Source organism: Dasypus novemcinctus, chromosome 9, assembly GCF_030445035.2.
Source record: "Dasypus novemcinctus isolate mDasNov1 chromosome 9, mDasNov1.1.hap2, whole genome shotgun sequence".
In the NCBI taxonomy this organism is placed as follows: Eukaryota; Metazoa; Chordata; class Mammalia; order Cingulata; family Dasypodidae; genus Dasypus; species Dasypus novemcinctus.
Window position 1 is genome coordinate 34,947,984 of NC_080681.1, and position 24,013 is coordinate 34,971,996.

Below are 24,013 nucleotides of genomic sequence, written 5' to 3' on the forward strand. Positions count from 1 at the left end.
GACCTTTGTGCAATTTTTCATTTTATAGTAAAAGAAGCCAAGACTGAGAGATTAAAATGACTTGCCAAAAATCACATATCTAATTAATGACAGGGTCAGAAATAGATTCCATATCTCTTGATCCCCAATCCAAGGCAGGTTCTATAAAATGATATCGACTTTTTGTTATCAGAGGAAAACTGAAAATCAAACCTATAGTATAAGAATTCTTCAACTTTCTGCCCCCAATTATATTTTTCTCTATCACTGTACCCATCCTTAATTCTCTACCTGCCTTCAGAGAAGAATTATCTTTTCTCCTATTCAAAGTTTATCTTTCTACTTATAATCTAATCCTATCCAATCCTGCCTCTCCCAGGACTTTAGGATACCACTTATCCTTCTTCTCTTCCCCATATTTTAGTATCTCCTCTCTATCATTTCTTTCCCTTCTGTGTATAAATGTGCTAATGTCTCTTTATTCTTCAGGTCCATGTCCCCATCTAGCTAGTCATGACCTTTCTGATTGTGAAAGAAATTCTACTCAAAGTGACTTAAACACAGGAAAAGGAAATCACTTGTCTCATGTAAAGGGAAAAGTCCACACATACAAATGGCTTCACTAGATCCAGGGATTTCAGTGATCTTATCATGCCTCTGGCTTTCTCTCAATCTTTTAGCTATGCCTATTGCTAGTTGGCTTCATTCTTTAAGCACACTTTTACACATGGTAGGTGTAGCAGTTTGATATGATTATGAATTCCAAAAATACATATTGGATTATGTTTGTAATCCGGTCTATTACTGGGCATGATTAAGTTATGACTAGGGCTTTGATTGGGCCACATCATTAGGGCATTGGCATAGCACAGAGTTGAGGGTTATTAATGTTGGAGTTTTGATGTTGGAGTTTGATGCTGAAGTCTTAAGCTGGAGCCCCGGGAAGTAAGCACACAGAGGAAAGAGAAGCAAGCCCCAGGAAGAAAAGAACCTTGAACCCAGAGAGAAACAAGACCCTGGAAGGGAGAAACTGAGGAAGCCTGAACCCTTGTAGAAGTCAGCAGCCATCTTGTTCCAACACGTGAAAGGTAGACTTTGGTGAGGGGAGTAACTTATGCTTTATGGCCTGGTATCTGTAAGCTCCTACCCCAAATAAATACCCTTTATAAAAACTAACCAATTTCTGATATTTTGCATCAGCACCCCTTTGGCTGACTAATATAGTAGGTAAAATGGTGGTCAGCAGCCCTTAACTCAGAACATCCCAGTTTAGCAGCCTCAGTAGAAAAAGTCTTCCCTGTTAGATATGGCAGGCCATTCTAATTGATCTGTTTTGAATAATGTGTTCATCTCCTTATCAATCCCTATAACCTGGGGATTTGGTCATGTGTTCTAACCCTTTGGCCCCAGGGGAGAGCAGGGTTTTATGATTGATAGTCTCACCAGGATCACATAGAATGGCGTGGGGTAGGGGTGGGGGTGGCAGTAACATCAAAGGAAAAGAGGGATACTAAAGGAAGGGAAAAAGTGCCAATAAAACAGAGCCACTATAGAGTCTATATGTACCTTACCCTCTTGCTTTCCCTTCAAAACAGTACTTCTTAAAAGAGGAATTTATACTTCCATACCTCCTAACCATTCTTCATTCACTAAAATGGGGGTTCTCTCTTATCATTCCTTTGAAACTCCTTTTGCTCAGGTCATTTAGTGATGTTCTAAGTGCTGAATTCAGTGAACTGCTTTCAACTTTTATTCTCTTTGGCGTCCGTATTATTTGACACTTCCTTTTGGAAATCTCTCCTTTGGTTTCAATAAACCATTCTATTGGTTCTCCTACTACCTGAACTGTTTGAACTCTTCCTCCTTTCTAAATCCCTATTCCCATGTAGATCTTTCTATCTAGCCCCAGACCTGTACATATAATTGTTACCAAGCAAAAGCAGGGGCTTACCTGCCTGCTGCACTCAAATGACAAATTCCGAGACACCAGGGTTTCAAAGAGAGAAAGAGTGTATCACTATGCACAAAGCAGGAGATTGGATGGCCCATCAACCTAAAATCAGCACCCCTCCCCTTTAAAAATTCAGGGTTTTCATGGATTCAAACAAGGAAAGTTGGAGTGGTTACCATTGCAATAGCAAGAATAAACAAGGCCTGAGACCAGACTAAAATAACCATTACAATTCTAAGTATAAATAAGGGCTGGGTCTAAGCTAGAACCATCACAGTAGTTAAGTATAAACAAGGGCTGGAACTAGTTCAACCAGTTTTAGTAATTTCAAATATTATCTTTTGACTATTCTATAATATACTAGAAAGTAAGAAAAAGCGTATGTATAATGATTAATTATAACCATTTATTAATTCTTAACTCTCAGTTATACAATCACCTTCTTGGACGTATCTACCTTACAGTTAACATGTTCACATCTGAATGATTTCTTCCTATCTTCTCTTACCCTACTCCTTCCTTAGCTCAGTGAATGAACTGTTCTCTTTTTCAAGCTGCTAATGGAAGAAAAATAGTCATCCCAAATATCTTACCCTACCACCTAACTAGTCATTAAGTCCTTTCTCTTTTGTCTCCTAAACATCTCTCATATCGGTTCTTTCCTGTCTCTTCCTTCTGCTGAATCTCTTGCTTAGACATTCATTATCTCTCATTTGGTTTATTGCACTAACTTTCTTAGTTTTCTCTCTGCATCCAGTCTCACTATTCTATGCTCTGTAACTGAACTAGCATATCTAATCATTTAAACCTTTTTTTTTTAACATTTTTTTTAAAGATTTTATTTATTTTATTTATTTCTCTCCCCTTTGCCCCACCCCAGTTGTCTGTTCTCTGTGTATATTTGCTGCATGTTCTTCTTTGTCCTCTTCTGTTGTTGTCAGCAGCACGGAAATCTGTGTTTCTTTTTGTTGCATCATCTTGTTGTGTCAGCTCTCTGTGTGTGTGGCGCCATTCCTGGGCAGGCTGCACTTTCTTTCGCACTGGGCAGCTCTCTGTACGGAATCATTTAAACCTTTTACTAAAACATCTTCAATGGTTATCTTTTATTAATAAGAAAAAAAAATTAACTCCTTAGCGTGGCAAGCAAGTTTCTATATAATCTGACCCTTAACTACTTGTGCAATCTTAATGGGCCCTTCCTTCTTCTTCTAATTTGTGCTCCAAAATGCTGAAAACTTACAGTTCTCTAAATATTCTCTTCTTTCTTTTTTTTTTTAAAAGATTTATTTATTTATTTCTCTCCCCTCCCCCCCCAGTTGTCTGTTCTCTGTGTCTATTTGCTGTGTCTTCTTCGTCCACTTCTGTTGTCAGCGGCACAGGAATCTGTCTCTCTTTGTTGCGTCATCTTGCTGTGTCAGCTCTCCATGTGTGCGGCGCCAATCCTGGGCAGGCTGCACTTTCTTTCGCACTGGGCGGCTCTCCTTGCGCATGGGGCTCCCCTACGCAGGGGACACCCCTGCATAGCACGGCACACCTTGCACGCATCAGCACTGCACATGGGCCAGCTCCACATGGGTCAGGAGGTCTGGGGTTTGAACTGCGGACCTCCCATGTGGTAGACAGACGCCCTAACCACTGGGCCAAGTCCACCGCCTCTTCTTTTATACCATTGTGCTTTTCACATGTTTTCACTGTGCCTTTCCCTGCATGGAATATCTTGCCTTTCCCTCTTGCTCTGCTCTACAACCACACCTCTATTGAGCTCAGATTCCTACTACTGTTCCTTCCGAAGGAAAGACTTTAGAGGAGTCTGCCATTGAAGCTGGGCAAGTATTGGACTCCTCTAGGTTCTTGGCTATCTTGCATAAAAGATATGTTCAGTTATGCCAGTAAAAAGAATTTATTGAGTAATGAGGGAAAAGAGCAGAGCTTGTTGAGAAATAGGAGAGAAGGATAGAAATATGCACTGAGATGATGCTGGCTCCTCTAGACAGAGGAAGTAAGATTTGGCTTGTGTTGTTACCTTTTTCTTTTTTTAAAAGATTTATTTTATGTATTTCTCTTCCCCCATGTTGTCTGTTCTCAGTGTCCATTAGCTGTGTGTTCTTCTGAGGCTGCTTCCATTGTCAGGCGACCCCAGGAAACTGCATCTCTTTTTTGTTGCATCATCTTGCTGCATCAGATCTCTATGTGTGAGGCACCACTCCTGGGTGTGCTGTGTTTTTTTCACACGGGGCAGCTCTCCTTGCAGGGCACACTCCTTTAGTGTGGGGCACCCCTACATGGGGATGCCCCTGCGTGGCATGGCACTCCTTATACACTGCAGCACTGCACGTGGGCCAGCTCACCTCATGGGACAGGAGGCCCTGGGTATCGAACCCTGGACCCTCCATATTGTAGGCAGACACTCTATCAGTTGAGACATGTCAGCTTCCTGTGTGTGGTTACCTTTTAAGCTATTAATTATTCCTCCTCTTGCTAATGTTCGGGGAAGGGGCCCCAGCTATTTGCTGTTCTGATTGATTACCCCACCCATCAGTTCCTCAGGGGGCCCAATGATGAGACCCCTTGAGGATATCTGGGGCTTTTCCTTGACCCTGAATAAGACCCCATTCCAAATAGGGTTCTCATGGGGTCCTTCCAGCACCCTCCTGGGTGGCAGTCTTTCCCTCAGGGGGTTTCCAGACAGGGTTCTAGGACCACATGTTTTGCAGCCATGTTTTCCTGTCAGATATCAGATTCATCTTCCCTTTTCCTAAACCCCTCCTCAGAAGGTTTACACCCTTATTCTTAAGGGGATGCTGAAGGACAATGGTCATTCTTCTGTAACTACTTCCTGCTGGTTAGGGGCAGTAGGCCCCACCTGACAAGGTGTAAAACACTCTTGCTACTCTATTGTGGTTGGGGGAAGATGAGTCTGGCACCATGGGTGGAGCTAGATGAAATCCTTGCATGACTAATGAGGTGTTGATTCTGGAAGAAATAAACTAATCAGAATTTTTAAGATACATGGTCCCACTAAAAGGATAGAGAAGATGGTGGTAGGCAGGCCCAAAAAGGGGGTCAGACATGACATACAGGATCATGAGAGTGAGAAAGTCCAGGTGCCTTCAGAGGCTGCATCCTCCCAAAGTTGATGGGAAACAGCATTCTTCCTTGAGTTCTTTTATGCTGTTGGTTAGCTCTAGAGAGAGATCGTGGTAGACCTGCTGGGTTTGGGTATTAACTGTTGTATTGGTCAGCCAAGGGGCACTGATGCAAAGTACCAGAAATTGGTTGATTTTTATAAAGGGTATTTATTTGGGGTAGGAGCTTACAGATACCAGGCCATAAAGCATAAGTTACTTCCCTCACTGAAGTCTATTTTCACATGTTGGAGCAAGATGGCTGCCAACATCTATGAGGGTTCAGGCTTCCTGGTTTCCTCCCTTTCTCAGGCTTCTCTCTGGGTTCAGGGTTCCTATCTTCCCAGAGCTTACTTCCAGCTTAAGACTTCAGCATCAAACTCCTACATCAAAACTCAAACATTAAGAACTCTCAACTCTATCCTTTGCCATGCCTTTTTATCTGTGAGTCCCTACCCATATGACATGGCCCAATCAAAGCCCTAATCATAACTTAATCATGCCCATGTACAGACCAGACTACAAACATAATCCAATATCTTTTTCAAATTCATAACCATATCAAACTGCTACAACTGCCAACTCTAGTTCCCTCAGCAGTGATTATGCCTAGGACAGCTAGAAGTATGAAGAGGCACTGCCCTAGATAAAAACTCACAAAGTATAGGCAACAAGACAAGCATCTGGCAAGCAAAATAATGACAATACTTGAAAGCCATTACTTTGTCCTATAGGTACATTAATTAACTACTTAGAAAATGAATTAAGTTTACCAGGACTTTTAACATGTTCAGTATCCCTCTGCATATGATCTAGAATAGAAAAGATATCATCATAATCATCAGGGATATAGGTACAGTACTTAATATTAATTAATGTACAATTTCCTCTTTGAGCTGCAGTTAACACCACACAGGTTTACAATACCACTCATGTTATCTCTGCATGGGAACTGGCCATAATGCCAATTGTGTTTAAGCTCTACCTACATCACTCCAGTAATTGTTGCTCCACTTGGTATGTCCTTTACAGCCAGCATGCTGCAGCACTGTTGACCCTAGAGAGAGACTAGGAAAGTAAGGCTCCAGTGTCTCACTAGCCTGGTGCATAGCACCCTTCGGCACTATGAAACAGAGCCTGTCTGGAGGAAGTGTCCCTTGTAAATCTGTCCATATTGAGCCATTGCTGGCTGCTGCAGGAGTTTGAAACTGCAACCTACTCTCCATCCACTTCAAGAGCATGTTCAGAGACATAGTAGATACATTTATTGTTTTAGGGGTCAGTGACCAACTCAAATGGGGAGACAGCATGCAATGTACTGAATGCCTGGTTTGAATGCACAGGAGATTTTGACAATATTGAAATCTCTTACTTTTAATACACTTTCTAAATACTTCCAATGCAATGTATAACATATCAAATGAATTTAACTATTTTATCACTTTACTTTTTACTTTTGCACCTTTGCCATGATGATGCCGATGAACAGGTATTTTACTTTAGCAGCACAGGAAAAATTACTTTCTCCAATATTTTATGAAAATCTTAGATTCCCAATGGAATCAAGATTATCTTTCCTTACCACCACTTTATTATGCATATTGATATCGCCTCTAACAGGTTCCCCTGTTATGAAGTTACTTTTTGTTATTAATATCAATTTAGGTTTCTAATTCATAATGACTTCCTGGAATTAGCCATTTAAATGCTTCAGTTTAGAAGATACTTTTACAAACTCCTTATAATTAACCATAACCACACAGACTAGTTATTTTATCTTAAAATAAGCTTATTAAATTACAATTAGCAAACAGTGAAATTTGCTTTATCTTAATTTCATAAAATATGAACTTACAGTTTTCATTACCTTAAAGATTTAATACATATAATGTTGATTTATTTAATTGGTATCCTATAAACCTAGGGAGATAACACCCAAGCTAAATAAAATTGAAACCATTATAGTTTATGCAAGGAATGTTCTTTTTCCTTCTTTTACAGCAGGCTAAACCTCTTTTCTTTAATAAAATTTTAAAATTGTGAATAATCTTAAAAGCATACTGACTCTAGGTTCTGGAATGTATTATAATTGTTTAATTTGTTTTCATTGTAATTTAGAAAAGATCTTTCCACAGCTTTCAAGGATTGTTCCTTTACTTACTGAAAGTTGATAATAGGATTATTAACCACCCTTATTTTAGAGCTGGTAAAAAAAGGTTTAAATTGGGGAATACGGGGCAAACTGATTCTTAATTCCCCAGCCTAGAAAATAGAGTTCTAATCTGCCACACTTAGCCCCTCCCTCAGAGCTCATACAAAAGAAGGCCCTTGGGGCTAGGTAGGTCAAAGAGTTTAGGAAAATCTTTTCCCCTTTCCCAATAGTTTCTACATTCAGATTTCTATATGACCTTTTCATCCTGCTTAGCCTATTTTAGGCTCCAGGAATATCTATTCACATATTTAAGTGCATATTTAATTTTTAACAATTTGAATAGAGCAATTTTAAGAATTTTCATTTGTTAATTTGATATTACCATTCGATGTATGAAAATATAGCAAATAGGCAGACAAAAATACAGCGTTAGACACAAAAACAACTCACTGAAGTTACTTGTAACTTTCTTTTACAAAATAAATTTAACTATAAAATAACATTTAAAAGATTTCTTTGAAGGCTTCCCAATGCTTTAAAATACAATTTACATTTCCCTTTACTTCAGAGCTTTGCTTATTTCCCATTTTGACTTTGCCAGACCTTGGATAAGCGAGACTAATTCCAGTATATACTTACTGAGGTCACTGAAGTCTTAGGGCAGTCTGTTTTTTCTCATGACTTGCTGCTTTTAGGAACATCATCACTCCATGTGGAAGGCCCCCCACTCCAGTTGTGAGCCCCAGGACTGGAAGAGTGGATATCCAACCCTGAGGGTCGAGAATTCCACCATGCAGCAATCTAATCCACACCTGGAGTCACAAGAGAAAGCAGGGTCTCTAATACCCAGTGGAAGAACAGGAGACAGGGGTGTCTTAAATTTGCCTTTCCTGAGCCATGGGGGCAGAAGTTGTTATTAAATAACCATAAGCAAAGGCAAACTCAGTTTAGAATTATCATCACAATAGCTGAAGTATAAGGGTGAGTTGAAGCTAATAAGCTAAAGCAAAGGTGTGGCTGGACCTGACATAAATAAAGGCTAACTCAGTCTATAATTACCATTACTATAGCAAGCATAAGCAAGGGTGTGGTTAGACTTGAAGTAACCATAAACAAAGGTAAATTAGTCTAAGATTACCATTACAATGGAAGATTCTAGGCTTAAATCCACCCAGTTATAGCAATTTTAGCTTTTGCTGTTTTATAATAAAAGGCATCTGTATAATGATCTTAACTCTTAGTTACAGTTTCTAATAAAATTTTAACTTTGAAAACAAATTGGACACTTTTGTTTATTAACTAAGCAACTAAAACAATTTTATTAGTAATGACTTTGCTAAATTTTTCCGCTTTTCCAGAAGTTGAACCAATTCCATATGATTTTTACATCAAATCCAATTGCAAGATAGTATTGACATTTGAAGACTCATTTTTAGGTTAGCTTTCACCATTATCCACTTTGTAACAGGTGAACCCCAAATCTGATTTACGAGTTCCTAAGAACGAGCAGACATAACAAAGCAAGCAAGCACAGTTTAGAACAGGAGAGAGAATTTTACATACTTACTTTAGGAAAAGACCTGCCATTACAATCACCTAAACACAAAGCTCCCAGTGTCCATCCATGGCAGAAACCTTATGCAGAACTCTTCAGCTTCATTTCTCCAGGAAAACTCCTGGGCTGCTGCTAAGTACCGAACAAAGGGTCCAGAGAAGCCCTGTCCCTGATGAGACATGAATTGGGGCTGTTCTGGGGCCTGCATCCCATTAGTTTCACCAGGCAAGGGGTTAAGCCCTGTGAGGGCTTTTATCGCTGGAAGGATGGGAGTGTTGCAAGGGAATAGGCAGGGAGCTAGGAATAGTCAGGAACCTTTTCATCTTAATTGGTTGCATATGAGGAGGTTCCTTATACTACAGGGTTAGTAAACGGCCTAGATCTTAATTCCACATTCACTCCCTTTATTAGGCATAACAAGTTTAGGAGAGGTCCTAAGTGCGGGCTGGGACCAAGTAATTGGTTTCCATGTTAATTAAGAAATTAACAATCTTACCTGCCACTGTTAGATGGCTGGGTGAGACAATTGGGATGTGAAGACCAGCAATTCAGGAAGCGGACTTGGCCCAATGGATAGAGCATCCGCATACCACATGGGAGGTCCGAGGTTCAAACCCTGGGCCTCCTTGACCCGTGTGGAGCTGGCCCATGCGCAGTGCTGATGCGTGCAAGGAGTGCCCTGCCATGCAGGGGTGTTACCCACATAGGGAAGCCCCATGCGCAAGGAGTGCACCCCGCAAGAAGAGCTGCCCAGTGCGAAAGAAAGTGCAGCCTGCCCAAGAATGGCGCTGCACACACGGAGAGCTGACACAAGATGACACAACAAAAAGAGACACAGATTCCCGGTGTCGCTGATAAGGATAGAAACAGTCACAGAAGAACACACAGTGAATGGACACAGAGAGCAGACAACTGGGGAGGGGAGGGAAGAGAAGTAAAAAAATTTTTTTACATCTTAAAAAAGAAAAAGACCAGCAATTGCAGGCAAGGATTTATTGGGAAACTCTCCCATCAGAGGGGGTCTGAAGAGAAATTTCAGCCTGCCTCTAGCGGAGGCAGTTATGAATTTATGCAGGTGGGAACATGCTTAGTCAGTGGGAGTGGATTGGGGCTTGGGTGAGACCCAAGGTCCTATAAGGATGGCTAGGGGTCAGTGGGCTAGGGGCAGTGAATTCTAGGGATGTGGGAGGGGTTGGTGGGGCCATGTGGTCCTTTGTCTATGCTTGTGAGGAAATGAACTGTATCTGGACATGTAGACTCAGTATGGGGGGCTGTTCTATGTCATGGGATGTGTCTCCTTCTGAGTAAATGGCTTGTCGCCCTTCCACAATGGGGCAGGTTAATAATAAACTTTCAGCTTCTGCAAGTCATGGCTGTTATTTAGGTCGGGGGCTGGGGCTGGGGCCTAGTCCTGTCAGCCACATCAAGTTCACCTGAGGCCTCCTGGTTGATGGTTCACACATGACTTCAGGCCCCTTCTGTTCTCCCCTGGGCAAGGCCCCAGCAGTCCTCATGGTGAGGCAACTTGGGGCCCAGTTTCTGCTGACATGGACCCTGGATTTGGGTAACCCTGAGGTGAATGGTGCCTTTATTGGCAACAGTTAAAAGATGAGTCTGTCCCAGACCCTGCACCCACCCCTCCTACCTTCTCCATCTTGGTGGTACGGTCTCAGTTGTTGAAAACTGAGAAGGCTGTTTCTAATAGGGAGTTAGTATAGTTTGAGGGCCCAGGAAAAGTTTCTGCAGCTTTCTATAGATATCCAAAGTAGACTGGAATTCCTAGAAAGACCTGTCCTTCTCTAGAGTTAGGATCTACCAAAAGGGTATTTTTTATTGCCTCTCCCAGCTTTCCTTGAAATAAGGCTGGGTTTCTAGGTTCTGTCTCTGAGTAATTTCCCTGAGCTTTTAACTGGCCTGTTTGGTAGTACATTTCCTCATTCCTTTAAGGAGACATGGCCACATGGTCTCTGGACCTCAGATCTGTCTGTCTTCTCCTTCTCTCTTACACAGATTTAACTGGAATTCAGGGCCTCATACAGAGTCTACTTTCCGCCATACTGCAATCATGTGGTATGGCAGGAAAAGATTAGCCTCTTTCTTCTTAGACTATCAGTAGGCAAGTTGTCCCAATTTGAAGCCACCCATTATCTAGGGGAGGTTAAAACACATTTGTCAGTCTCCGTGGCTAGACCTGACTGAACAGATTGCTTACCAGTCCAGCATCCTGGAGTTTGGGAGCCCTGCTCGCTATCCCTGCATTCCAGGAATTGGAAGCCTTAAGTCTCTGGGCATCCCCAGAGCCTTAGAGGTCTTGCGGGCATCTGGATCCAGCTCTCAGACCAAACACCCAAGCTGGGCTTACCCTAGGAAAATTTATAATAAACATGTATGAATAAGTATGAATACCTTTTTTTAGAGAGGTGGTTTTTGAGTACTTATCAGCATGCCACTATGGGAAACTGCACAAGTAAAGGCATTTAGTCCCTTTAACAAACTTATGAAATAGGTACTATTATAACCCTCATTTTGCAAAGGAGAAAACTAGGCTTAAAGAGTTTAAATTACTTGCCCAAGCTCATAAACTAGTTAAATGAGAAAGGTAGAATTTTCACTCAGGTAGTCTGCCTGTAAACCCAGGATATAAACAAAGAGAACACAGGATTTTTTAGCAGGAGAAAAATAAAGATTTTTTTTGGACAAATATATTTCATAACAGTACTAAAAGTTAACTTGAAACCATTTTAGAAGCTATTATAATCCAATCTTGAATGAGGTTTTTCTCGTATATGAATTAAGAGGAAAAATTAATTTTTCGTGAAAGAATTCATTGAAAATTAAGTGCAGTGCAACCATTAGCATGTATAAAGTAAATATAATTGGTTGAACACAGTATTTAACAATGCTTTTACCCAGTGCCTTTGAAACTACTCAAGACATCTAGAAGTTGAACTCAGTAGATGATGATGTTTGTGGTTTAAAAATATCTATACTCTTTTTACATATACATAACAGATTTTTCTAGATGGAACTATTCTACAACTTCAAATGAGAAAGCTCCTCAAACAATCACGTTGAATAAAAATCTTAATGAGTCTAGAAACCAGAATTTGACAGATGCAGATAAAAGCAACTCTCCATTTTTAGAAGATTTGAATGTGAACTTTGAATTGGGAAATGAAATTTGGGATGATTTTGATAATGACAACATGATAGAATTAACTAGCTTTTCTTCTGATCCTGAGAAACCAAAAACATCAGGTAAAATTGTATTTTAGCATGAAATAATTTTATAAGAAATTCTTTAGTTCAGTTTCTGGGACTAGTTTCCTTTGCCTTTTTGGTTTGTGCTTGTTAATTAGCTTTGGTTTATTAAGATTATAATTTTTTTAGCAAAACTGAAAATGTGACCCACAAATAACATCCTTCCCCCACCCCCACCCTGAGTACAGAGGTTAATGTGATTCCATGATGATGACATAGCGAAAGAGTTCTATCTATTCTAGTGCTTCCCTCTCTTGTCAGTCGTTATTAAAATTCAGGTTGTTTCTGGAATTTCTCCTCATAGAACAGACTATCCACTCTCCATTTTAAGAGTACACCTGATCTGCTAATATTTTGAAGAACAAAAATATTCCATTTTAAAAATGATCTTTAAGCAAAGAAAATAAATAATTTTTATTTCTAGTAGAAATATTGGCTTTTCAGGTATAAATAAATAAGTGGGAAAAGGAGTTTATCCTGTATTGAATATTGTTTTTAAAGCATGTGCAACCCAAAAATAATAGGACTTAGTTCTTTGAGTTACAAGCTAATTTACTCTGTTTCATAAAGAAAAGTTAAAACCTCAGTAAGTATATGACAAGCAGCAGGATGGGAAGAATCTCTCCCATGAGCACTGGCAGAAGGAAATCATCCTCAGCCTCCTCAGTACAGACATTTATTCTCACAGTTATAGTTACCTCCTAATTTACTGAAATACTTTTTCCCCCTAAGGGAAGCAATTAGAACTTCAAACATTATTGGTGCGGGGTCCCTAAGAATTACTTACCTAAAGAGCTAATATTCCTTTCAAAAGAAACAGGATTTAGCCACCTTCACAAAACAGGCCAGAAAATTCTCCATGATTTAGGACCAGTGGGCATGGTTTCCTATATCACTAGACAATTACCAGTCCCTACCCCAAGGTTAAAAGTTCAAAATGCAATAGAATGGCCAATGTGTACTGATCATTTGAGGTGGCCTAATCCTATGAGGGCACAGTTTTGGCATGGGGAAAATCAGATTCAATAAATGCCATTATTTTCTCCCATTTATAATGTACTTTAAATGAACATTGTTACATGCAAACCATTGAAAGTATTGTGTGAACTTAGACTTGATCGTTTATATTAATTAAAAAACTAATAACTAACAGTGACTTCGGGGCATTTTAAGATAATGACTAACAAGTTAACCTCTGTTTTGTCATTTTACTCCCATGCCTTTACTCTCTTATTTCTCTATGCAAATTAAATTTGATTATCGAGAAGAATTATTCATTCTGTCCTTAACTAGATCCTATCTCTTGGAGAAAGCCCTTGGAGAATTTGTGAAAAGATCCATTCACCTGCTTCCTGGTATTTTGTTTCAAAATGTTTTCTCTTTACATAGGATTTGGAACCACTTTGAGTTCAAGTACCATGGAAAGTAAACTAACCCTGCAAGAGTCAAAGAGCAAATTCCAAAGAGAAATGTCAAACAGGCAAGTTTTATAAATCTGGTCTAGAATACTTACAACTTTATATCCTCCTGACATGTAATTGGAAATAGGGATGAAGTCATTAAATGTCAGAGAGGCTATAAGGTATTAGTCAACTGAAAACCTCTTAATCTTCGAGCTCTGTTTCTCAAAGTATTGTTGTCAGACCACCTGCATCAGAATCACCTAAGGGTGCTTATTAAAAATGCATGTCCCTGTGCTCCAAACTACATCTACTAAATCATGGTCTCTGAAGCTGGAGACCAGGAATATTCATTTGTTGCAAGCCTTGAAAAATGCGTGGGAGTTTAACAGGTAAAAAAGAGGAGGCTAGGCATTTCAGGTAGAAAGAAAATCTGTAAAGGGATAAGAAAATACACACCATGCTCAAGGATCAGAGAAGAATGGTATGTGTGGCTACAGCATTAAAGCTGAAATGCTAAGGTCTGATTGTGAAGGACTTTGAATGTTGTGCTTAGACACCTGCATCCAATAGGTCAGGAGTCATAAACTCAAATGCCTGTAGGATTTAGTGTGGGCCACTTCCAACTGGAGAGAGCCCCATTTAAAGGGAGCAACTACATTTAAAGGGAACTCCACTGGTTGTTGCTGTGTAGGAAACAAGGCAAGTATTGTCAAATATGATTTTCAAGAAAAGTTAGGAATATGACATTTTATCTGACATCTTCTGATTTTTAAGTTTTGGTAACTAATTCAATACATATAAAAAAAAATGTAATAGACTAGGCAACAACCCTCTCCAAAAATATGTCTGTGGTCCAGATGTATCCCCTGGACCACAAGTTTTTTACTTCTGTGATAGCCAGTGAAAAGCCATAAGATATTTAAGCACAGGAAAAAACAATTTTATCAGAAAAAATCATTCTAGCAATTGTAGAGGTGGGGCCACCAAAGACATTGTGACTAATGAGAAAGGCAGGCAATGATAAGGTCTTAACTAGGGCAGAGGTAATGGAAATGGAGAGGTAGAGTTGGGTTTTTTAAATATTTCAGAGGTAAAGCAGATGGAATTTGGCAATTGCTAGAATGTGGTAATTGAGGAAAGGGAAGAAAAAATTATGACTACAAGTTTTCTTGCTTGACAACTGGATAGGTGGAGAAGTTGTTACTTGAAGATTAAGGAAGCATAAGAGATTTGGAAAGGAAAATAATGATAGGGTTTTTGTTTGCTTATTTTAGGAAATCCAGGACCTTATTCATGGGAAGCAGGCGCTCAACCACTGAGCTACATCCATTCCCCAATGAGAGTTGGCTTTTTTGTTTGTTTGTTTTTCGTTTGTCCTGGAGATCAAACCCTGGACCCACACACATAGGAAGCAGGCACTCAACCACTTGTGCTATATCCACTCCTCAATAATAGTTTTAGAATGTTCAATTTGATTGCTTCTCAGCCTTTTGGCTAAGATCAACTGTAGAATGTTCAATTTGAAGTGATTTTGCAGAAGTCCACAATGCATTTGGAAATATTGGGCTTGATTAGAAGTCGAGGGGAAAAAAGTATAGCCATAGACAAAACCCTCCCAAAGAGAAAACTGACAACTTTTTGTTTAGACTCCAATTTTCTATTAAGGATTATTTATTTTTGCTGCTTTAAAAAAAATACTAAATTTGTGGCCTCTTTTGGAATTTTTGCTGTTATTTAGTCATTTTACTGATCATTAGCATCAGAATCACAGATTCCCAGATTTTAGAGAATTCCAGAACTTAAAGTGTATACTCCTACCACCGCTGAATACTTGAATCACCATCCAACATCATGGACAAGTAATCATACCATTGCTTCCAAGACAGCTCCAATGACCAGGAGGCTATTCACTCCAAAGCCACTTCTTTCATGTTTAGATCTCTCAGACCAATCAAGACTTTTAAAAATATTTGTCTAAAATGTAACTTTTTATCACTTCCATTCACTCACACAGAGTTCTAACTCTGAATCATACTGGAAAAAACAGATGTAAGCATAAAGTGGAACACATGCTGTGGTGGTAGAAGAGCAAAAAATAGGTAATATTCAAGTGGGAATATAGCAAGTCATGAGAACAGTTTTGTGCACCATGCACCAAATAATTTTAAACAGTTTTGAAGTAACCAACAGAAGAAAGATGGGTTTAAAAGTAGAACCTATCAGAAGCCTTTGAAAAAAAAATTTAGAGAAGTTTTAGATTTATGGAAGAATTACACAGAAAGTAGAGTTCCCATAAACCCACCCCCAGCACACAGTTTCCCTATTATGAACATCTTACATTAACACTGTATATTTGTTACAATTGAACCAATATTAAAGCATTGCCACTAACCAAAGTATATAATTTACATTATGGTTTACATTTTGTGCTGTACAGTTTAATACGCTTTGACATGTATAATGTCATGTATCTGTCATTACATAAAAAGAACAGTTTCACTGTCCTAAAAATGTCTTGTGCTCTACCTATTCATCCTGCCCTCCTCTCTGAACTCTTGGCAATCACTATCTTTATGTCAATGTTATAAGTTACTCTGTTAACACAAGACAATAACTACAATAACAATAAATCTCCTTTGGTCCATGGTTACACTCCCTCTTATGTTTGTTCGTTTCTCAGTCTTGAGGGATTTGGAATGATGTCCACTCTGACTACTTCTGGCTGAGAGGGGACTTAGATATTAAGGGGCAGAGGGAAGGAGTTGTTTTGTTTGCAGTTATAGATAGTCCTTGTTTTGGGATGGGATTTCTCCAGTGTCATCATTTTGTTAGTTGTTCAGGGCAGGCCTGAAGAACTGGAGAGTAAGGGATGGCCACAGCTCTGCTGGGCTTCAAGGCTCAGCTGGCATATGAACAATCTGAAGATTTAAGTCTCTGAGAAATATATAGAACAGGTATATTGAAAATTATAGGCTCATGCAAATAAACTCACTACCTTCCTCCTGACATGGAACTTGACTCCTGGAGATGAGTCTCCCTGCACCGACAGATTACCAAGGGTAAATAAACAATACATTTGGAAAAAGATCTTGACCAAAAGGGGGAATGAGGAAGTATTAAATAAAATAGTTTTTATGGCTAAGAGATTTCACAGTGAACTGGGAGGTCATTCCAGAAGTTACACTTATACAAGTCTCAGGCAGATTTCACAAACTTCCACAGAAAACAAAGCCTCAAACAAAAGTGCTCCAAAGGGCTCTGGGCACCTTAGACAAGGCACACAGCCTCATGAAATCAATATTCTATCAGTTGGTTCTATTTGGGAATTTATGAAAATTTGTTTCCCCAATATAGCATAGTTATACTCATTTATAATTCCCCTAATCATGATTCTTCTACTCCTTTTATTCAAGAAACCTTTGAGAAGCTGGTACTGGAAGTTGCCTTGGGAAGAAGGGGCCTATGGGATCAAAGGATCTGAGTGGGAGAGAGACTTGCTTTTCCCTTTATACCCTTTTTACTATTTTTAATTCTTTTCCATGTATATATATCTATACATTTTTTGAAAGATTTATTTTTTATTTATTTCTCTCCCGTTCCCCCCCCCCCTCCGGCCCAGTTGTCTGCTCTCTATGTCCATTTGCTGTGTGTTCTTCTGTGTCCACTTGTATTCTTATCAGTGGCACTAGGAATCTGTGTCTCATTTTGTTGCGTCATCTTGCTGTGTCAGCTCTCCATGTGTGTGGCGCCATTCCTGGGCAGGCTGCACTTTTTTCACACTGGAAGGCTTTCCTTATGGGGTGCACTCCTTGCGCGTGGGGCTCCCCTAGGCGGGGGACACCCCTGCATGGCACGGCACTCCTTGCACACATCAGCACTGCATGTGGGCCAGCTCACCACACGGGTCAAGAGGCCCTGGGTTTGAACTCTGGACCTCCCATGTGATAGGTGGACTCCCTATCCATTGGGCCAAATCTGCTTCCCCATATATATATATATTAATCAAAGACAAAAAAAATCCAGTTCTATCAACATATGTGATTTTCCCATACCTCCACCTACTGCTTATTGGCTCCTTGCATGATTGCAGCATTCATAACCATCTTTTCTAAGAGGGTTTATGCCTCTATGCTGTTATTTATCATATTACCCAGTTCATTTCCTTCAGATCATTTCAGTATCTATAATTATGTGTATATTTATTGTTTATTCATTGTCTGCTACTTCGCTAGATGTTTATTCCCTGAGGGTGTATTTACTACTTATACCTAGCTCCTAGTACAAAATCTGGCATATGATATTGAATAATAAATGTTTTTTAATATAGAAGGTTAAGGGTGAATTCTAGTATACAGAAGAGTTATTCATAAGACAATAGCTAGAGATTTCCATCTACAGTGAGACCTGAATAGAGAAAGGAGATTAAAAAGTCAAAGTGGAATTAAAATACTTATATAGACTTCTGGGGGCCAGGGATTGAACCCAGGAACTCATATGTGGGAAGTTGGTACTCAACCACTGAGCCACATTAGCTCCCCTGAGTTTGTTTTTTTGTTTTCTTTTGTTTTTAGTTTATATTGCTTGTTGTTTGTTGTTGTTTTAGGAGGCACTGGGAACCAAACCTGGGATCTCCCATGTGGGAAACACAACTGCTTTAGCCACATCCTCACCCCATAAGACTCAATTTTAAAGAAAATTATTAAATGATTTTTCCTGTTGGCCCTTAAAAATAGTATTCTTATCTATTTGGAATATATAAATTTTGTTTTGGTCTAAAGGAAAGGAAATAGACCAAGTTCTCCATGAACTTCAAAAATATAGCATCCATTTATTTGTGATATATGTGATAAATTTTTATTATGTTCCCAAAATAATCACTATTGGCCCAAATTAGAATGTTAAGAAATTAATTAATTTTAATTAAGAAATAATTAATTTTAATTTTCAGTTTTGTTTCATCACATGAGAAGCCAGATATGAAATTATCAAGTTCTGCTATTTCCAAGTTCTGTGGATCCTCCATGATGAAATCACCTCAACAAGCTGGAAATGCAAATATCGTAAGCAGCACTTCCTTGTTTTTCTTTTCAATTCTGTCTAAATAGTTTAACTTTCAATGATTGTTATTTTTTACCTCAAAATTTAGGTTCATTTACAAGAAAGAAAACAACAAAGTCTTTCACCAGAGATTAAAAAGCTATACTTTACTCACTCTGAAAAAAAATCAAATTCTTCTAATTTTGTTAACAATGTAGATTTTTTTATTAGAAACAGTGAATGTAAGAAGGAAATTGATTTCAGGTAAGAACTCTTTTAAGACATATCAAGATTATATCAATAAAAACTTTTACAAAGAAATTCAGCATTCCTTTTTCCTTGGTTTCAAGGTTCAATTTAAAGATCAGAGCCTAAACATTTTATTTAGTAAAGACATTGAAATTTTAGACCCATGGTGAGCTCAGTTCCTTAAGATGATTCATCAAATGTTTGAGATATTTGAGAACCTATATATTTGATGCTATTATTTAAAACATTATATTGCATTGATAAACTTTTTATTGATTTGAATACAGGTTGATTATATAAAATTTAAAGTCAGTTGAGAAATGCACATGAAATTGGTTAATTCTTCAAAAGTTCAAGTCGTATTAGCCAATCAATTCTTTTAACAATTTTAAAGATTTAATGAAAAAGTCACATTAAGTCTATTCAGTACCCCCAATCCTGACTACTTTTGTGGGTAATTCTCTAGCAGTTTCTCTCTCCTCTTTGAAAAGTAAATAGAAACCTTTTCACACTTTGATTAAATGACATTATTTTCCAGTATGTTTAAAGAAATATCTAAAAACTTGGTCCTTATCTTTCACAGTTTATGGAGGATGCATATTCCCCCCACAGACTTCCTATAAGATTATGCATATTGAAGTTCACTTTTATTATTAACCTCACAGTAATTTCCATTTATCAATTTTGTATTTATTATTACATTACTTATTATGTATTTTTAAATTCTTGTACAAAAAGACTTATTTTTAAGTTTGTGTTTTTTTCCCAGTAGGTATCATTCTGATGATGGAACTGATGAAATGAAGGCTTTTCTGGGAATATTTGATGGCATTTTCTAAAACAAACAAACAAAAAAATCCTTCTTATATTAATAAGATAAGGAAACCTAGTCACAAATCCTGCTTTTTATTTTTAAAAAGTAATTCATAATTTGTCATATTTTTTTCTCTTGAATTTGATCAGGTTTATCAACATTTTTGCAACTAAATATTTGGACTGATGTATCTTCCTGTTATATTGTAACTTCTTGAAAAATGCTTTTACACTGGCTTTGTTTTCAAGTTGATAATTAAGTTGCACTTAAAAATAATTATTTGGTTATTAATTGGGTTTTGATTAGATTTTGACAGGAATCTACTTAAAAGTTTGTTTTTATATTTTCATAACAAGAAAAATATCCTGTAAGAACAAAATAATGCTAGGTCAGTGAATCTATTTATATTATGTATTCTTCACCAATATTGTTCTCATATCTTTTGTTTTACTGAAGATGGTGAAGAATCCAATGGCTAATTGAAACTGTTGTTGTCTAACTTTGAGCAAAAATAATAAAATATTTATTAATATAGATTGTTATATTTCAATGTGGTGAATTTTAAAACTTTGTTGACATTTACTGTAGCAAAAAAGGTATGCATTTTTTCCATGAATTTTATCTCAAACTTATTTATTGCTGAGTAGTGCATAGGTACTCTAAGCAATACTTATTATCTAATTTATTTATAGATACAGTGTGAAGTTGAAGCACACTTTAAAAATTTTAGAAAAATTTTTGTCCTGTAAGCCTAAAAGCCTTAAAGATAAGAAAAGTAGAGAAACTTCTGCATGAGATTATTGTCATTATTAGTAAACATTTATGAAGCATCATATATATTAAACATAGATACAGAGAGAACAAAAATTAGTCGGTGTCTCTATGTTGATAAATAAGGGCAACCAGTTTATTTTAGTTATCTTCTCAATTTGTATGTTTTTGAAATGGAGTCAGTCATTTTACAACCTTTAAAGATTATTTTAAACACTTAAAATGGAAAAATTAGTGCTACAGTCTGCTCATCTTCTGTACATAGTCTTTGACACTAACGAAATATTCCGATAAGACTTACTGTGATCTGCTAAATGAAAAGCATTGTACTTGGCACTGCAAAGCATACAAAGAATGAAAACCCAGATTCTGTTCTTATGGAACTTACTTTATATTCTAATAAAGAAGTAATAATAAAATGTAAAGTACATTAGAGCAGTGGCTCTCACACTTCAAAGGTGCATCAGAATCACCTCCAAGCTTTGTTTGAAAACAAGATTGCTGGGTTCCACATTCAGTTTCTGACAATAGGTCTGGTGTGGGACCTGAGAATTTGCATTTCTAATAGGTTCCCAGCTGATGCTGATGCTTCTGGTACAGAGACCACACTTTGACAGAAATTTAAGGAATTGTGAGACTACATAGGAGAGAGAATATAATACAGGCCGTGGGATCAGGGAAACCTTTCTATAGAAGTTTAAAGTTTTAGCTGAACCTTGAAAGATGAATAAGATTTTTATGGACAATGATAAAAGGACATTCTAAGCAGAGGGAACAGCCTGAGCAAAGCTCCAAGGTTGGAAAGTACCCTCTGGGGAATAATGAATAGATAATTTGAGACAAAAGTCAATGTTGTAGGAGGTAAATTTGAAATTACATTAAGGCCAGACCATTGAGGTCTTGATGCTACGCTAAGAAACCCAAGCTTTGCTTTATTCTGTAAACTCGGGGTTCCCAAACTTGACTGATCATAAGAAGCGTAGAATATATTAGACATCAAATTCCTGTTCCTCTCCTCAGATCTACTAATTCAGATTCTCCAAGGGAAGAACTGGGAATTCTATAGATTAACAAACACAACAGGTGGTTCTTATTATCAGGCCAGTTTGGGAAACACTTGGTAGATAATAGGTTTACCTCTTATATAATCTAAACAAATGACAAAATAGCAGTGTTACAGACATGCCTCACTTTGTGCAAGTGTTTACCTGGAAAATTATGTGTAAATTAATTATATGTAATTCAAAATCCTGTTTCATCCATGAGAATGCTCTTTTCTCTGCAAGTCTTACCAGTATTTTATGTTCTCATTTTTTACTTCATTATTAATATTATAAGCAAAAGATGGTTTTTAAAAATCCTGTCTCATGTACTAACCACTTAAAGGAGTCCAAAGGCTAACTCTTCTTTTTATGAAGTGAATAATAACCCAACCCTAAGGTTTTCTATTTTGTAAGTTAAGTTTTAAATATATCAGGTTTATTTATTCATATAGAATGAGCCATACAATAGAACTTTTCACAAATGTATTTTTTGGGCTAAATTTTTTCAAGTTTTCTCTTAATCAAAATGGTCCTCAACAGCAGTTAAATGACCCATTGGGAAGGAGTGAAATAATAACAATATTTATTTGTATTAAATTGAGACCCAGGTACATTGGACTTGACAAATGAACTCTTGATTTTCCACAGATGTATCATCCACAGGAAGAAATTTATTCTCCCTCCTACATGCATTTTCTCATGCTTTCAGGCAGATCTTTCCTATGATCTCCTCCTCACCAAACGCTACAAGTATGTGTATGTTCTGAAAATACAAATCTATTTTAACATTACCTTAATTAAAATGTAATTAGAAAACAAATCTTCTTCAAATTCCATTATAATACATTCTAAAGCCAAACAGAAATGATTATTGAATTATTCACAGTTTTAGGTTTTGGCACAATTTACTCCTTAGTAGAGTCGTGCAAAGATTCTCCTTACCATGATCCCATTTCTAGAAAACACCCTCATCAAGCATGGTGGGACCCACTTTTCGAGGACCTCTAGCCTAGGGATTAAATGGATATTTACCTGTGGCATCCTAGATTAAAAAAACAGGTGTCTGTATTTAAGAAAGTTTGCTTTTGTGAAAGTAGAAAAGGTACCAGTTAGAAGAAAGTCAGGGCAAAGGGAATAGCCCAGAGTAAACTAAGAATTTCGGTATGGGTTTTGGTTAGTTGGTGGGGGAAAGAAAAAAAAGGAAAAAGTTTGGCACTGCTTATTTTTTGGCATTTCCACTCTTGGCTGCAAACAGTGAAAGGCCTTGCTACTCAAAGTCTAAACTAAGACTAGTAACGTGGAATCTCCTAGGAGCTGGTTAGAAATGCATCAAATCTGGCCTCACATCAGAATTTATGAATCAGAATCTGCATTTTTAACAAGATCTCCAGGTGAATATGTACACATTAGAGCTTGAGAAGCACTTGCTTACGGTGGAAAGAAGACAAGGCAATACCAGTATATTAAGAGAATCTGTTCGAGAAGAGAAATTTAAGAGTAATGATGATTACTTGGTTTTCTGCACATATATTTCCTATTTTAAATACAATATGCTGATATAGCTCTTGTTTAATTGCCTTTCAGTATACATTTTCTTCACCAACTATGTAAATTATAATTCTCAAATATCAACTGGATATTTTTTATGTAGAATTGCCTAAAGGCACTAGGATTTTGTTTTAATTAACAAATAAAAACAGATAATTCAAGAGAGCAATCTTTGTCCTATTTATTTTCACATTTCAATCTGGAAATCTTTCCCTAAACTAATATATGCCTTAAAAATCTCAATATGTTCCAGCAAAACGAAACAGAAACAAAGAAAACCCAGAATATTCCAAAAGATATAGAAAAATGTGCATAAAGCTGCCCTTACATATATGTTGTTACCGTACATTTTTTTAAAAAGGAATTAAGCCATTAGCATTTTGCCTGAAGTACCTCCTTATGACAGTAGATGGCTTCAATCCTTTAGAATCTATATCCATAATAAAGTTATCCTTTTTTGTTTCTATATTGATCAGTTTGGAAACTTAAACCTTTTACCATTTAGAAATTAGAAAATGAAAAAAAAGCTAAAGTAATTTTACCACAACCTTTTCTAATGACTGCTACACAAGTTTCATTTTTAAAATCACTTTCTTTTCCCTTTTTGTTGCTAATAGATTTGTAAACAAGAGAAATAATTGAATGGTACAGTAAAAAACCTTAGAGATTATAGTTCAAAACTTCAACTTAAAGAACAGAAGACTGAGCCCCCAAATATTAAATTACTTCCCCAATTACTTCTAATTGATAGAACCAGAACTGGAACTCAGATTGGTTCCATGCTTTTCCTACTTCAGTTCCTAATCTTAAGGACTTTATCTCCTGCTCACTCTTGTAAATTTTTTATTGTTTGATCAGAAATGTAAAATGTACTTCACTCCACCCTCATCTTCTTTAAATGTATTAAGGGATTATTTTCTAGCTATGAACCATAATAGGTCAATTCTAATCACAATTTTACCCATAGTTGCTACCATTATGCTTTTGAAATATTGCAAACATATATTGTAGTGTATGTAGATGAGAAGGGGCTTGCTATTCATTACTGTTTCAAAACAGTCAAGTATCTTATTGTTTTATTCAACAACAAATAATGATTGAACAGTTGCTGCATGCTGTCTTGTA

General features: G+C 37.4%; 1 protein-coding gene across 3 annotated transcripts in view; it reads left to right on the top strand.

The window, feature by feature from the left end:
* Positions 1 to 22,928, top strand: part of HFM1 (helicase for meiosis 1) — a 164,493-nt gene extending 141,565 nt beyond the window's left edge. The window contains exons 34-38 of one of the 3 annotated variants that reach the window (XM_058303180.1): positions 11,775 to 12,020; positions 13,413 to 13,503; positions 18,375 to 18,486; positions 18,573 to 18,727; positions 19,482 to 22,928. In XM_058303180.1, coding sequence (XP_058159163.1) covers positions 11,775 to 12,020; positions 13,413 to 13,503; positions 18,375 to 18,486; positions 18,573 to 18,727; positions 19,482 to 19,551 — 674 coding nt within the window. In that variant the 3' untranslated portion in view covers positions 19,552 to 22,928. The remainder of the gene's footprint in view (positions 1 to 11,774; positions 12,021 to 13,412; positions 13,504 to 18,374; positions 18,487 to 18,572; positions 18,728 to 19,481) is intronic. The other 2 variants (XM_058303181.1, XM_058303182.1) reach the window with 2 other exon arrangements.
* The last annotated feature ends 1,085 nt before the right edge of the window (positions 22,929 to 24,013 follow it).